This window comes from Lepidochelys kempii, chromosome 1, assembly GCF_965140285.1.
Source record: "Lepidochelys kempii isolate rLepKem1 chromosome 1, rLepKem1.hap1, whole genome shotgun sequence".
NCBI classification, from domain to species: domain Eukaryota; kingdom Metazoa; phylum Chordata; order Testudines; family Cheloniidae; genus Lepidochelys; species Lepidochelys kempii.
The window spans coordinates 186,410,421-186,424,593 of NC_136380.1; the positions used below are offsets into that span (position 1 = coordinate 186,410,421).

The following is a 14,173-nucleotide window of genomic DNA, read 5'->3' on the forward strand; positions in this document are numbered from 1 at the left end:
GGGCTTTGCATTGCAGATTCTACATTGGAGACAACTGTGCTCAGTTGCTTTTGGTTTTTAAAGTCAGAACCAAGACACAATCTTCAGAGTGCCCCTACAGCTCCACCACTTTCAGAGCAGAAAAAAATCAGGATGAAACGAGAGGATGAAGGCATGAAGAGTTCACATAGCTCCTTTGATGTAAGCCTTGGGATATGGCAGGGCCCTGATACAGCTAACCAAACCTCATACATGATGGCCCCAGGTTCCTTTACAGGGCAAAGAATGCCTGCAATCGGCTGAATTCTGCAAGGAACTCCCTTCAATATGCCAAGGGGTCTTCTCAGTTGACCTAGCAGGTCTTTTCCCATCTCTAACTTCTATGAACTGGGATTTAGTGTTGCAGCCTGCCCATTTTTCATAAATTCACAGCACCTGAAGATAAACACCTCAAGGCGTTTTAGGAGCACCTCAGGTTGTGGGCTTCAAGAAATACCAAGCAAAGCTGAGGGGGATCGAGCCCAACCCCAGATTCCCTATACACACAGAGGAACCCTCATCTTGCTGTGTATTGAGCTATAAAACAAAAAAAAACCAATTTCCTGATTTTTATTAAATGTGGGAAGAAGTGAACCTTCAAGCCCAAGTGACGTGACTTTAAAAATACCAAATCAGTCCAACAGTTAACGATTAAGTGTCTTGGCTTCATAGCACAAGGCACCTGTTTCAAGCAGGAGAGAACAAACACCACAATAGCTTGGTGTGAAAACACTGGCCAAAAGGAACAGTTAACAGGATGCATTAGCACAGCAAGAGGTCACTGTGCTGACAAGGAGTCAAACAGCAGCTATCTAAGGCAGGCTGCACTAGAATCCCACCTGACCTCAGAGCCAGATGGCTCTAGATCCCTCAGACCTGTTCAGAGAGCCTTCCCTGATCGCCAGGTCCCAGAGCCACCTTTTGTAACTAACAGGAACATATTGTTCAGTTACCATTTACCATGAACCACAACAGCACTAGGCGATCCAAAAGCCCAGACTATGCAGCTTCTAAACCCTTCCCATGCCCCTCTCCATACCCCACGTGTCCCACATCGATTTTTTTAGCATCTCTATTCTCTCTCTCACCAGCCTCTCTACTGCCAAAAAAAGCCGCTCAACCTAATGAGGAATTTAAAAATTTATAATTGAATGAAAGGAAAAATGGTTGGCTCCACTTCGGAGAAAATGAGAACAGTAACTCACTCAAGGCTCAGCAGCTCTTCTTGAACGGGTATGCTTTACTCCTGCGTGGGCTAAAGGAAACGGAGGACACACACGTGTGCAAACAAGAACCCAAGAGGAGGAAACCTGGCTGCAAACCTCACACCGTCCAGTAACTAGAAGCATTCCCCAACCACCCACCCACAAGGAGTCACTGCCCTGACTCACAGGGGGATTTTTCACATTAGCCAACAGAATCCTGGCATCTTGCAGAGCAGAGACTATTGCATTTCAGGTGAAAAAACTGCCACTGAGCAGAAGAAGAAACAGTTGATTGCCCCACATGACCTGCTAACTTTGCCAGCTTCCTCCTCTGGCTCCATTCCTGTAGGTGAGCCCCATACTACCCCCCTCAGGAAGGGAGCTCAGGGCAAATTTGAACATGCTTTCCCCAAAAGGCAGGATGGGATGCAACTGCTGTTTAGTGGTGTTTAAAAGGAAGGCAGAGAGAAGCAGCCAGTGTTTGTTAGCCCCAGATCTAAACCAGTTAGGCAGGCAACACATCTAGGATTTTCAGGGCAGGTCCTATCAGCTTCCCTGGGAGGAAGGGACAACTTTACAAAGCTAGTGCACTTCTGCTACAAAAAAAGTCACGAACCACATTTTCCTGTATAATGACAGGTTTCAGAGTAACAGCCGTGTTAGTCTGTCTTTGCAAAAAGAAAAGGAGTACTTGTGGCACCTTAGAGACTAACCAATTTATTCAAAAGCTCATGCTCAAATAAATTGGTTAGTCTCTAAGGTGCCACAAATACTCCTTTTCATTTTCCTGTAGGAAAGCAACTTGAAGTCCCAGTTGCCTATGAAAGCTTTGTCTCCTATTTGTCCCCTATCATCTACTTCTTAATGGGCAAGCAAGGTGAGAGAAGGCCAGTTGTCAAGGTCCAAAGTATTCCAACAACACATCCCTTCCCTCTCTCATAAATCACCAAGTGGAAGCCCTCATCACAGGCAGAATCTGAACTCTGATCCCCCTCGTGACACGCCCAACCACCTGAGCAAGAGGGTCCAGGTTCAAGCTTAGGGGGTACTTGGCTCCACTCCGTCTGTAAAGAGCACTTAGGCCAAGTCACCTCTCAGAGTCTTCACCATCTGCCCCAACCTAGGAGACCCACATCCCTTCCCCTTCACAAAGAGGTTACTTTCCATCCCCATAACCCACTTGCAACCGGTTCTCTTCCACCCTGGCAGGCAGAAGGTGTCCCACTCCACACCCATGCAACAGCACAGCAGGCTTGGTCTTCCTTCATGCAGTCACCTAGCAGCCTCTTACTGACCTCTCCCCCTGACCAGATAGCCCTCAGGTCTCCATGACACAGCTCCTCCAGTTAGCCACCTTCAAACTCTAGAAGCTGGCCAATTCACAAGATGTCCATCCCTAGCCCCAGCACAACATTAGACTGGCCTGCTGGAAAGAGTTTGCTAGTTCAGAAGTTTGCAGTGCCCCCAGTGTGCAGCTCTCCACTTTCTCCAAGAGCTAACTCCCCTCTTCCCTACCAGCAGCTTTCTGCTTCCATCACTATTTCAGATGCAGGAGTCATGCATCTACTCTAAATTCTTCTTCCACCCCATGGATCACTCTGCTCCTTCACCTAGCTCTCCTACTCCTGACTCAGGAGCCCCTGATATCCCCGCCCGCCTTGCCCTCCAATCACTGTCCCCTTCCCTATCCACCATCTTCTCCCCATTCATGAATGCTTAAAATAATTCAGGAATTAAATTGTTAAACTCCAGGTTAACATCCATAATCCTAAAGGGTTAAAAGCCTTCAGAGAGCTAGTGATTGCTCAGAGTTGGGAGAGGGAGACAAAATGATTTGGAAACCAGTCTATTTTCTGCATTTCTCTGCCCTTGTTACTTCAGCTTCTAGGGACGGTTTATATTAAAAACCAAGATCTACGTTCCTTAGGAGTCCATCTGCTCCTGCTATTTATATCCCCACCAGAGGTCAGAACCCTCTGTTTTACATGGTGACAACTGAGATGTCACAAATATGTCACAGACAGATGAACGTGACTTCTTGTGGGGGAATAAATACCAGGGAAGATGTACTTATATGAAAAAAAGATTTTGGTTATTTAAAACTGCTCCTTAGACATTAAGGAAATGAGGAAAGACGTACACAGAAAACAGAAGACAGCACTGTCCAAAGAGACTGATTTGCAAAGATTCCCCAGAAGACACCTTTGAACACTTTCCTCCAAAAATTTAAGCTTGTAAGGAGAGAGAGAAAAGCCTCGTCAAAGCGGTGTTTTCATGATCTCTGACAAGTAGAATATGTAACTGTTATATTCTTATTATATTATTTCCCAAAAATATCAATCCCAAGTTGTTTTTCTGAGGCTGAAATCCTCTAAAATGCCAAATTCTGCACATTCAGCTGTAGGGTGAATAAGCAGCAACGCTTTGCCATGCTACAGCACTTTTTGTCCCAGGATATCTAGCACTTGACAAACGTTAACTGATTTGCACGCTCCTACGAGTTAAGTCACTATTATCCTCATTTTACAGATGGGAAGACTGAGACACAGAATTTACCCAAGGTCACAGGGCAGAGTCAGAAGGAGAACACCGATGCCCTTGCTTCTAGCCACATGCTCCTTAGCAGAGGACATCGCACCACCTGCTCCAACCACAAAGCTATGCTTATTCTGATACACCCAGGGTGGGTAAGAGTGGATCAAATCTCTACCCACAGCAGCACCCCAGTTGTTATCCCACCCAGTTATTCTAAAAGCGGGGAGCATAGTGAGCTGATTACAGCATGGCACTCAGAGTCAGGCATTCTGGAGTCTGTTCCCAGCTCTATTTAAGATTCACTGAGACACCTTAGGCAAGGCATAATCTCTATGCCTGAGCTCCCTCCTTGTTAAATTGGGATACCACTGACTAAACCTGACAGAGGCTTTAATTAAAGTTGGAAAACAACTCCGAGATCTTTTCTCTGAAAGGTGCTAGGAAAATGCCAAAACAAGGCAGCTCTTTCCAATTCGTCTAGTACAAAGGAAAAGACAACCTCATCACCCTCACCACAGGAAGCTCATCCCACTCCTTGTTCATTTCATGATCCATTTCAACATTTCCCTCTTTAATGCAGACCTCATGAACCTTGTCTGGCTGATTGCCTTTATGTTTATCTAGCACTGGCTTCCTCTCTTCCCTGCCACACAATTTTGCCCCCCTTTGGCATGAAAGCTCTCTTCTCTGTACTGGCATCTGGAACAGGCTTCCTATTTTCTGCACATAAATCAACTCCATGTCCTGCTTTCAGCCAAGATTTGAAATGCCTTTCCCCCTCGTCTATGCCTCTTGGTTTCTCTCCTCTTATAAGTCATATTACTGGAGTCTTAATTTATTCTCTTATGCTGTCTTTATACCATTGTTTCATATAATTTATACTATATACATTCTCTTCTCTTGTATTTTCTCCTTACTCAAGCATTTTGGGACACAGCATGCATGGGAGACACCACACAAGGGGCTTAATGAATTCTAGTACAGTCAACCCAGGATGAAGCCAATACTTAGTGATCTGGGTTCCAGACGACCGAGATAAAGCAAATACCTTACCCATCAGTTTCATCTTGGCGCTGTAACTCCCGAAGTACCTCTCATCAGTGGTGGGTGTGTGGCACTCATACTCGCCGGCATCCCGATCCTGGAGCAACGTGATGTGCAGCAGGGCAGAGTCCCCCTGTACCCTCTCTACATAGATCTCTCCACTCCGCACACGCTGGGTGTAGATGGCGTAAGGGAAGGAGGGATCCATGGTGCTGATAATCTGCACTTCCCGCTCTGGGGCAGATGGCAGGTAAATGGACCACTGGAAATTCTGCTCTGAGGGACCCTGGTAGCCACTGACCTTGCACCAGATGGTGATGTGGGAGCCCTCAGTACGGTATAGAGGGCCTTCCTGAACGGTGACCTGACGCTGTGCCAAGGCCATGCCTGTAAAAAAGAGGAAGGGCAAAAAGTTAGTCCAAAAAAATTAAAAGGTAGTCCACAGACTTTGCTATTTAGCAAATTAATACTTCATACACACACACCCCCTTTCACTTAGATACCATTCAGTTCTCAAGACAGCCTTAGGGGATGGTTAAGTACCACCCTAACCTTGCAGATGGGCACATATATGATGAGTGATTTGCCCAAGATCAAAAAGGGAGCCACAAGCTGAGCTGTGAACAGAATCCAGGTGTCCTGACAGCCAATCACTGGACAGCACTCTATGCCCCACCCCAGTTAGCAATTTTCTTATGCCTGCACCCTGTAAGTCACTATTGATATGAAAATTGTTTAAGAGTCTGAATCAAAATGCTTTGGGCTTTGTCACTGCAACCTCCTAGCTGCTTCACAGTTGCTGACCAAAAGTAAAGCATCTTAAGAGATCCGTTAAAAGAAGTTTTAGTTTGGACTAAGACCTTTTCCTGCAGTGCTAAGAACCCAGACACACGACTATTGTGTTAGCACAATAAGAAACCAGATCAGAAAGTGAAATGGATCACGCCAGGGTCACTGTCCAAGTTGGGTCAAAAACTAAAAACAACACTGGAGGTGAAAAGCTAGGATAATGATTTTTAAATTTTGGTTTTAAACATCTAAGGTGTTAACATAGGTGAGGGATATTTTTAGCATTGTTTTTATCTTGGCAGCGTCCTTTTAAAGAAGGGGAGGAGACATGGGGAGAAAAAAATAACAGCATTTAGCACAGTGATAGACACATACTAGACTAGCACATGGGGCTAGTCACTCCTTGCTGCTTGGATCAAGATGGAGCATTGCATGGTGGGACATGTGATCTCTGCAGGCTGTTTAGAATAGAGAGGATGACTGCAATCTGCTGCATTTTATACCAATTATTTACGACCTGGCAGCCCCGGCATATGGATAGCACAGCCCACAACGGGCCGGTGTTCAGGAACCTCCAAATTACTGAAATCTGGTTTGTTTGCATCTACATCCAAGGTTCTGGAGTTTGGCGATCAAAGTGGGTACTCAGTTATTGAGTTACCAGCAGTATGTACACATTGCAAGGCCAATCGCCCTGGCTCCTGTTACTGTTTACTTGTGATCATAAAACAGCAATAAGCCGATTTAAAGCAGCCCAGCATAATCATGTTTGCCAATGTTATCCATTTTTAAAATAAAATATCATAATAATGCTGAATTCCAGAGGAGAATGTAATCTTTTCAAAAACTAACTACTGCAAGTGAAAGAGGTAGTTTGCCATCTGAGGATTATGGACTCAAGCCCTCCCCTCCCTGAGGACAGCAGAGTCCAGATATGAAGTTTTCCCAGCAGAAACCTTGGAACGAATCCAGAAGAGACTGTTCTTACCAGCTCTAAAACAAATTGTGAAAAATGGCTCAGCATATCCATCAGGCCATGCAGCTGAACAGATGGAGTGCAATGCAAACTATTAACTTGGGCTCAGCTCACTGCTGCTCCAAATTATGTTTCTTTTTCCTCTTTATGAAATAATGTGATTTAAGAGGAAGAAAGGAATATCTAGTACACTGGAAGCTGCGGGGCGGGAGCAGGGGTGGGTCAGGAAAAGCAGACACAAAGGCTCCTATGCTGCTAGTCATGCCAGTATCTCCATCCCAATGGAGCCAAGGCACAGGTTACACTGTTGCCAATGACGCCAATACCCCAATTCCCTGCCTTGTGGAGTCTATATTACATATTTTATTAAAGATTGCAACACCAAACAAAAGTCTTGCAGGAAAAAAATAGTTTGTGACCACGTAATTAAAAACGGTATCATAATGCATTATGCATACACACAACGGGAGAAAGCTAGCGTGGCACAGGCAGCCTAATTCTGGCACTTCCTAATTCCTTAGGAATGCATCACTTGATTATAAAAAGTTATTTTAATGCAATGCTTTTGTTTGTTCTGTTTGTTTTAAAGTGTAATTTCCTAGGTTGGTCAGTTTGTTTTAAACAAATTGAAAAACAAGTTCTATCACTCGTAAACCTTTTGACCCCCCCACATAGGTCATCAGCACGACTGGGAACTTTAGATCCATAGCACAGACCTCTGCCACCTGAACTAGAGAAGTAACTGCTAGCAGTAGTAGGCCATTATCACCTGTGGACCAGCACTAAAGGAGAATGACAGTCTGTTGTCAGCAAGTATTTGTGAAACCCACTGGCATACAAATGTTGGGGCTCAGGAATCTTGGGTTCTATTCTAGGTTCTCAAGGGAAGGAGTCTTTACAAACACTTCTTCCCAGGTCATCCTCTGTACCACAGTTGGCATCTTTCGTCCCTGTCCTCTAGTATCTCCGCAAGCCCCATCTGTCCTGATCTACCCCAGACCTCTTCTCCCTCCCCTCTTCTCTCCCGCTTGGTTCCTGTCTGCCACAAGCCTGTCCCATCCTCTCAACCCAGCGTCTTCTCTTACCCTCTGCCCCATCCCTCACCCATCTGGATTTCAGACAGATGGCTTCCCTTCCTCCTCCTCTACACGGCCACGGCATGAGCAGAGTGAGGCATTGAGAGCCCAGGAGAAAGTTTCCCTTTTCTCAGTTCCAGTGCCCCACATCAAAGCAGCCTCCAGCTAACAAGAGCAGCAATTACAGATAAAGTCCTGTTGAGTATGATCCTGTCTGGAGCTGAACAAGTGCTGTGCTGATGGAGAATGCTCAGAGCAGATAGAATGGTCCAAGAATTTTGCTGCCAGCCTATAACAAGCCTCTATTGAACATGTATGAACTGTGATTTTCAAAGTCTTATGGTTTTGGTGAATTTTCATGAGGACCGCAAGCAGCATGTCTCCAGCACTAGAGTGAGATCCCCACCACCTTGCCAAGCATCAAGCCCCTGCTCCAAAGCACAAGGCAGCAGCTCTAGAGTTTTTCCATTGTAGGAACGTTTGTGATCCCCCCACACACACACACACACCTTTTTCACCCCCTCTAAGTTTCCTCTAACCTCATGCTCAAACAGCTGTACCATCTTTGCTAAAGCTTTCTAAAAAACTCAGCTTCAGAGAGACACCCAACATGGAAAACTTCAGCATAAAGGTTAAAGTTTTGCATGGTTATAAGCAACTGAAAACAGGGCCTTACAATGGAAAGAGTTAGGCAACTTTAAATTACAGTAGTGACACATTGAGCTTCTCCCAGTCAATCTAAGAGCTCATCCACCTGGGGCATGGGGTAGGCGTCAAAGTTAGAAACTGCTTTCACCTTCCTGAAATCTGTGCAGAAACATAGTGAGCCATTAGGCTTTGGGACCAGCACAATAGGACTCCTCCAGTCACTCTGGGACTCTATCACCTCAAGTCCCAACATGGTTCTGATCTCTTTCTCTACACCCCCCACTCCCTGAACTTGCTGGGGATTGGTCAGAGCCCTTCTCTTATTACCTTACCAGGTTCTGTATTAATATAGTATTGTGTTAGGAATGTCTTCCTGGGTAGGGCCGAGAATACCCATGGAAAAGCGGTCACCAGCTGGAGTGCCTGTTCCTTTTGCTTATTGTTTAAGTTCTTCCAGAGGATCACCAAGTCTTCTTTTAGGAATTCTTTACCTTGGGGACCGTAGGGAGGCGGTGTGGTTCCCCAGTGCCCCGGAAAGGGACAAGCTCTGCCGGACACCAGAGTGGGTGGAGCCAGAGCATTCTAAGCCCGCCCCCCAGAGGATCAGAGGCCGGATAGGAAGTATAAGAGCTCAACCCCAGAGCTCACTCGAGAGGCAGCTGCTGGAGAGGCCAGACACCTCCGGCCCAGCTCCCGCCGGGGAGACTCCAGCAACCAGCAGCAGACCTGGAGACTGGCCTGACCGGCCAATATTCAACGTGGACCAGTGTACGGGAGAGTTGCCGAGCCTACCCTCCAGAGCCTAGGCCTCCAGGCCAACCCACACCTGGGGACGATCTAGTTACAGTGTATTCATGGTGACATACAACCCTACCCCAGTGCTCAAGTCCAGCTGACCGTGGATGGGGTCACGTGACCGACGGTGGTCACCCTGGCTCCTCGACTCTCCTACCCGGTGATCCTGGGGCGGGACTGGCCAGACTTCCCAGAAGTCCTCCACTCAAACGCCAAGGAGAGTCCTGCAGTTGCCCCAGTATTGGAAGGGGGCCTCCCTGAGGCCCAGTCAGAGGGGGGAGGAGGCGCCAGACCAGAGCGGACAGGAAGAAGAATCCAAGAACTCCCCTCCGGGAATTGCTGCTGAACCCCTGCTTCGCACCGACTTTTGCTGTGACCAAAGGGCAGATCCCGCCCTTAGTCACACTTACAAGCAACTAGTCACACTTACAAGCAACTAGTCACTGTCGATGGGGCCGTAATTGACCCACACCGGGCGAAGCAGTGGCCATACTTTGAACTGTGTCAGGATCAGCTCTATCGGGTAGAATGGGACCCACGCACTGGAGAACCCCAGACTCAACTATTCGTGCCTCGATGTCACCGGTGAGCGGTAATGAAACCTGCTCATGACATCCCTGCTGCCGGACACTTGGGCCATGAGAAAACACTAGTCCGGATACTGACACGCTTCTTCTGGCCCGGCGTGCACCAGGAAGCGAGGAACGATTGTAGCTCCTGTCCAGAGTGCCAGCTAGCCGCACCGCCATGGACACCCAAGGCCCCGTTGGTCCCCATGCCCATAGTCGAAACACCATTCGAGCGCGTGGCCATGGACCTGGTGGGGCCCCTCCCAAAAAGCGCAGCCAGATTTCGGTACCTATTGGTCCTAGTAGATTATGCTACCTGTTTCCCAGAGGCAGAACCACGATGGGGCATCACAGCCTGAAGCATCGCAGGTGAGCTTGTGAAAGTCTTTGCTCATACAGGCCCGCCCCGGGAGATTCTCACTGAGCAGGGCACCAATTTTACCTCCCAACTGCTGCAGCAGGTGTGTGGGCTCCTGGGGATCAAGCAGTTGTGCACCTCTATCTACCATCTGCAAACCAATGGCTTGGTCGAACAGTTTAACCGTACTCTGAAGGACATGTTGCACAAATTCCCCCCAGAAGAACAATGCCAGCTACTCCCGCCTTTGCTTCTGGCGATCTGGGAGGTGCCCCAGTCCTCTACGAAATTTTACCCCTTTGGATTGCTGTATGGCCACCGCCCATGGGGGCTACTGGACCTGATGCGTGAAACCTGGGAGAAAGCTTCATCACCAGGGCCTCTTGAAATATGTCCTCCAGCTCCAGGAATGCCTCACTCAGGCTGGAGTGCTCACTTGGGAAAACTTAAGGGTCACCCAGGAGGCTCAAGCACAAACCTATAACCAAGATACACAGAGCCGCGGCTTTAAAGTTGGTGACCGGGTCCGGCTTCTCCTGCCCTCAAGCGAGTCAAAGCTACTGGCCCGCTGGCAGGGGCCCTACGAGGTGGTCCAGAAGGTTGGGCCCGTCACCTATGAGGTCAACGGACTGATGTAAGAAAACCCAGAGGTACCATGTCAACCTCCTGAAGCCCTGGCGGGAGCGAGAGGACTTATTAATTAACTCCTACCTGCTGGAGCCAGAGCTGAGCCCCTGTGCCCCCTGACCCAGGACACTGAGGGGCCCCGGCTTGAGGAGACCCTCACTGACGAGCAACGTAAACAAACCCGATGCCTCTTGCAGGCGTTCCCGCGAACCTTCACAGTCCAGCTGGGTTACACAACCCTGGTTTATCATACTATTCAGACAGAACCTGGGGTAGTGATCTGAGAAACGACCAGGCCCTTGCCGTACCGAATGCGGCAGGTCGTCGAGGAAGAGGTACAGGCCATGATAGAGCTGGGTGTAATTGAACCCTCACAAAGTGAATGGCGTAGTTCGGTAGTACTGGTACCCGAGCCTGATGGGACGCGGCACTTCTGCATCAACTTCCGACACATCAACGCTATTTCCAAGTTTGACGCATATCCTGTACCTCGCGGAGACGAGCTGCTTGGCCGGTTAGGGGAGGCTCGCTTCCGCACCACACTTGACCTCAGCAAAGGGTACTGGCAGGTCCACCTTGACCCCGCTTCCAAGGAGAAGACCGCGTTTGTCACCCCAACAGATCTGTACCAATTTACCTGGATGCTCTTCGGATCTCCATGGGGCCCCAGCCACGTTTCAGCGGCTGATGGACCGTGTCCTCCAACCCCATCGAACTATGCAGCCGCCTACCTGGACAATGTGGTCATCTACAGCCGCCACTGGGAGGATCATTTGGTACGAGTAGCTGCAGTCAGGGAGAGCCCTGTGGGCAGCCAGATTGACAGCCCACCCAAAAAAAATGCCGCACTGGATGGCAAGAAACTACTTATCTGGGGTACACCATAGGGATCGGACAAGTGAAGCCCCTTGTGGGAAAGGTCCAGGCCCTGGCGGCCTGCCCGCCTCCCACCACAAAGCATCAGGTGCGACAGTTCTTGAGGCTCGCCGGATACTATTGGCGCTTTACTCTCCAATTTACATCTATCGCTGCCCGTTTGGCTGGGCTTTTAATCAAGGACGGCCCTCGATGTGTGGTTTGGACCCAAGAGTGCAAAGACACCTTTCAGGAACTCAAAGCGAGTCTCTGCCGTGAACCGGTCCTCTGTAGCGCAGATTTCAACTGGGACTTCATCTTCCAAACAGACGCCTCGGAGGTAGTACTGTGCGCCATCCTGTCCCAAGAGATAGATGGAGAAGACCATCCGGTCTTATATATCAGCTGGAAATTGTTTCCACGGAAGAAGAACTATGTAGTGGTGGAGAAGGAGGCCCTCGCAGTGAAATGGGCTTGTGATGACCTATGTTACTACCTTCTTGGGGCCCCATTCACCTTAGTCACCGATCACGCCCCACTTCAGTGGCTAAACAAAATGAAAGACAATAATACGAGAATACTGATTTGGTACCTGGTGTTACAGCCCTATGCCTTTACGGTTCGCCATAGGGCAGCCAAGGACCGCGCTAATGCTGACTTCCTGTCCCACCTGGGAGGTATGGAAGGGTCTGGCGCCGACGAGCGGGAGCCAGACTTAAGGGTGTGTGTGTGTGTAGGGAGGAGGTGTGGTTCCCCGGTGCCCCAGAGAGGGACGAGCTCTGCCGGACACAAGAGTGGGCAGAGCCAGAGCACTCTAAGCCCGCCCCCCAGAGGCTGGACAGGAAGTATAAGAGCTGAACCCCAGAGCTCACTTGAGAGGCAGCTGCTGGAGAGGCCAGACATCTCTGGCCCAGCTCCCGCCAGGGAGACTCCAGCAACCAGCAGCAGACCTGGAGACTGGCCTGACTGCCGATATTCGACATGGACCAGCGTATGGGAGAGTCACCGAGCCTACCCCTCGCCAGTTACCCTGAAGAGTCACTGAGCCTACCCCTCGCCAGCTACTCCGAGGATCCAATGGTGATCAACCGCCCTGAGGACCCCACCTTGACCCAGGTACCTCCAGAGGGGGAGTTGGGAAGTAGCCCAAGGGCAGCCGACCCAAATCTGGCTGCAACACAGCCGGAACTCATGTCAGTGTGTTGCGGCCAGGATTCCCACTGACACAGCAGCCGGCCTTTGGCTGCTGCTAGAGCCCTGGGCTGGGACGCAGTGGAATGGGAGGGCCTGCGTCCACCCTGCCACCCAACCCGTGGGAGGCAGTCTCCCCCTCTCCCAGGCTGCTTGGAGCCTGAACCCTTGGTGTTCTATTTACCTGTGTTTGCTCAGCCCCTGCCTGAGGTCCTGAGCCTTGGACTCTTTACTGCCCCACCCTGACCTAGGGCCTGGGCTTATTAACTGCTAACAGGTATCTGGGTTTGCTCAGACCCTACCTAAGGGCCTGAGCTATGACTCTATTGCCCCGCCCTGACCCAGGGCCTGGGCTAGTTACCTGTGTGCGCTCAGCCCCTGCCAGACAGCTTGAGCCAGGACTCCTGCAGCCTGACTGATTCCCCAAGGGGCCATGCAAGGACTAAGGGAGGCGGTGTGGTTCCCTGCCGCCCCAGAGACGGATGACCCAGAGGAACCCTCTTTAAGGGGTCCTAGTTCTCGTTCCTCAGGGTGTAGTGCTGCGATAAAAAGGTTTTTCCTGGCTTTCCAAGGCTTCAATGAATTTATGGAGTAGATTTGTTCTTCCTTTTTTCCCCGCCGTTTGTCTGATCAAGTAGTCCACAGTTCCCACTTTATCACCTCATAAGGGCCTTGTCACTTGACCATTAGCTTTGATTCCAAGCTTGGAAGAAGCAACAGAACTCAGCTGCCCAACTGAAAGACAGGTGTCTGTCCTTTGGTTATACTGGTGTTGTTCTTGTGCTTCCTTGAGGTTCTCTCTAGCATATGCCCCCATAACCTTCAGTCTCTGGTGCAACTTTAACACATACTGCACCACATTTTCAGCTCTCAATATTTGGCTTTCACAGGTTTCCCATACCAAGTCGTGTATGCCCCTTGGGGTTGTCCGCATAGCAGTTTGAAGGGTGAAAACCCCATGGAAGCTTGGGACACTTACTTTTCGCGATCAGATAGTCTGGGAGTAGTTAGTCCCAGTGTTGGGGGGTCCTGGGCAATGAACTTCTCGAGCATCATCTTTAGGGTCAGGCCATCCATCTGAGGGTGGTACATGGACATGAGCAAGACTCTGACTTTTAATAGTTCCCACACTCCATTCATCAGCCAGGATGTGAAATTTGTCCCCTGGTCTGTTGGGACCTCTTTGGGAAACCTGATCTGTGCAAAGACCTTGAGCAGCATATTGGCAATTGTCTCAGCATTTGTAGAATGTAGTGGCATGGCCTCTGGGTATCTGGTGGCATAATCCAGGATGACAAGTATGTGCTGATGCCTGGAGGTACCCTTTTCTAGGGGACCTGTAAGGTCAATTCCCACTGTTTCAAAGGGAGCCTCCACCAAGGGGAGAGGTACTAGTGGGGCTTGCAGCATTCCCTTAGGGGCCACCAACTGGCATTTGGAACAGGAGGCACAGAAATTCTCAACTTCCTTGAAGACTCCTGGCCAAA

At 49.3% G+C, this 14,173-nt stretch overlaps 1 protein-coding gene across 4 annotated transcripts in view; it reads right to left on the bottom strand.

Annotated features, from left to right (window-relative positions):
- IGSF3 (immunoglobulin superfamily member 3) overlaps positions 1 to 14,173 on the bottom strand; it is a 162,565-nt gene that overhangs the window by 107,522 nt on the left and 40,870 nt on the right. For all 4 annotated transcript variants that reach the window (XM_073304574.2, XM_073304603.2, XM_073304565.2 and 1 more), the window contains one exon: positions 4,812 to 5,189. In XM_073304574.2, the coding sequence (XP_073160675.1) occupies positions 4,812 to 5,189 (378 nt within the window). The remainder of the gene's footprint in view (positions 1 to 4,811; positions 5,190 to 14,173) is intronic.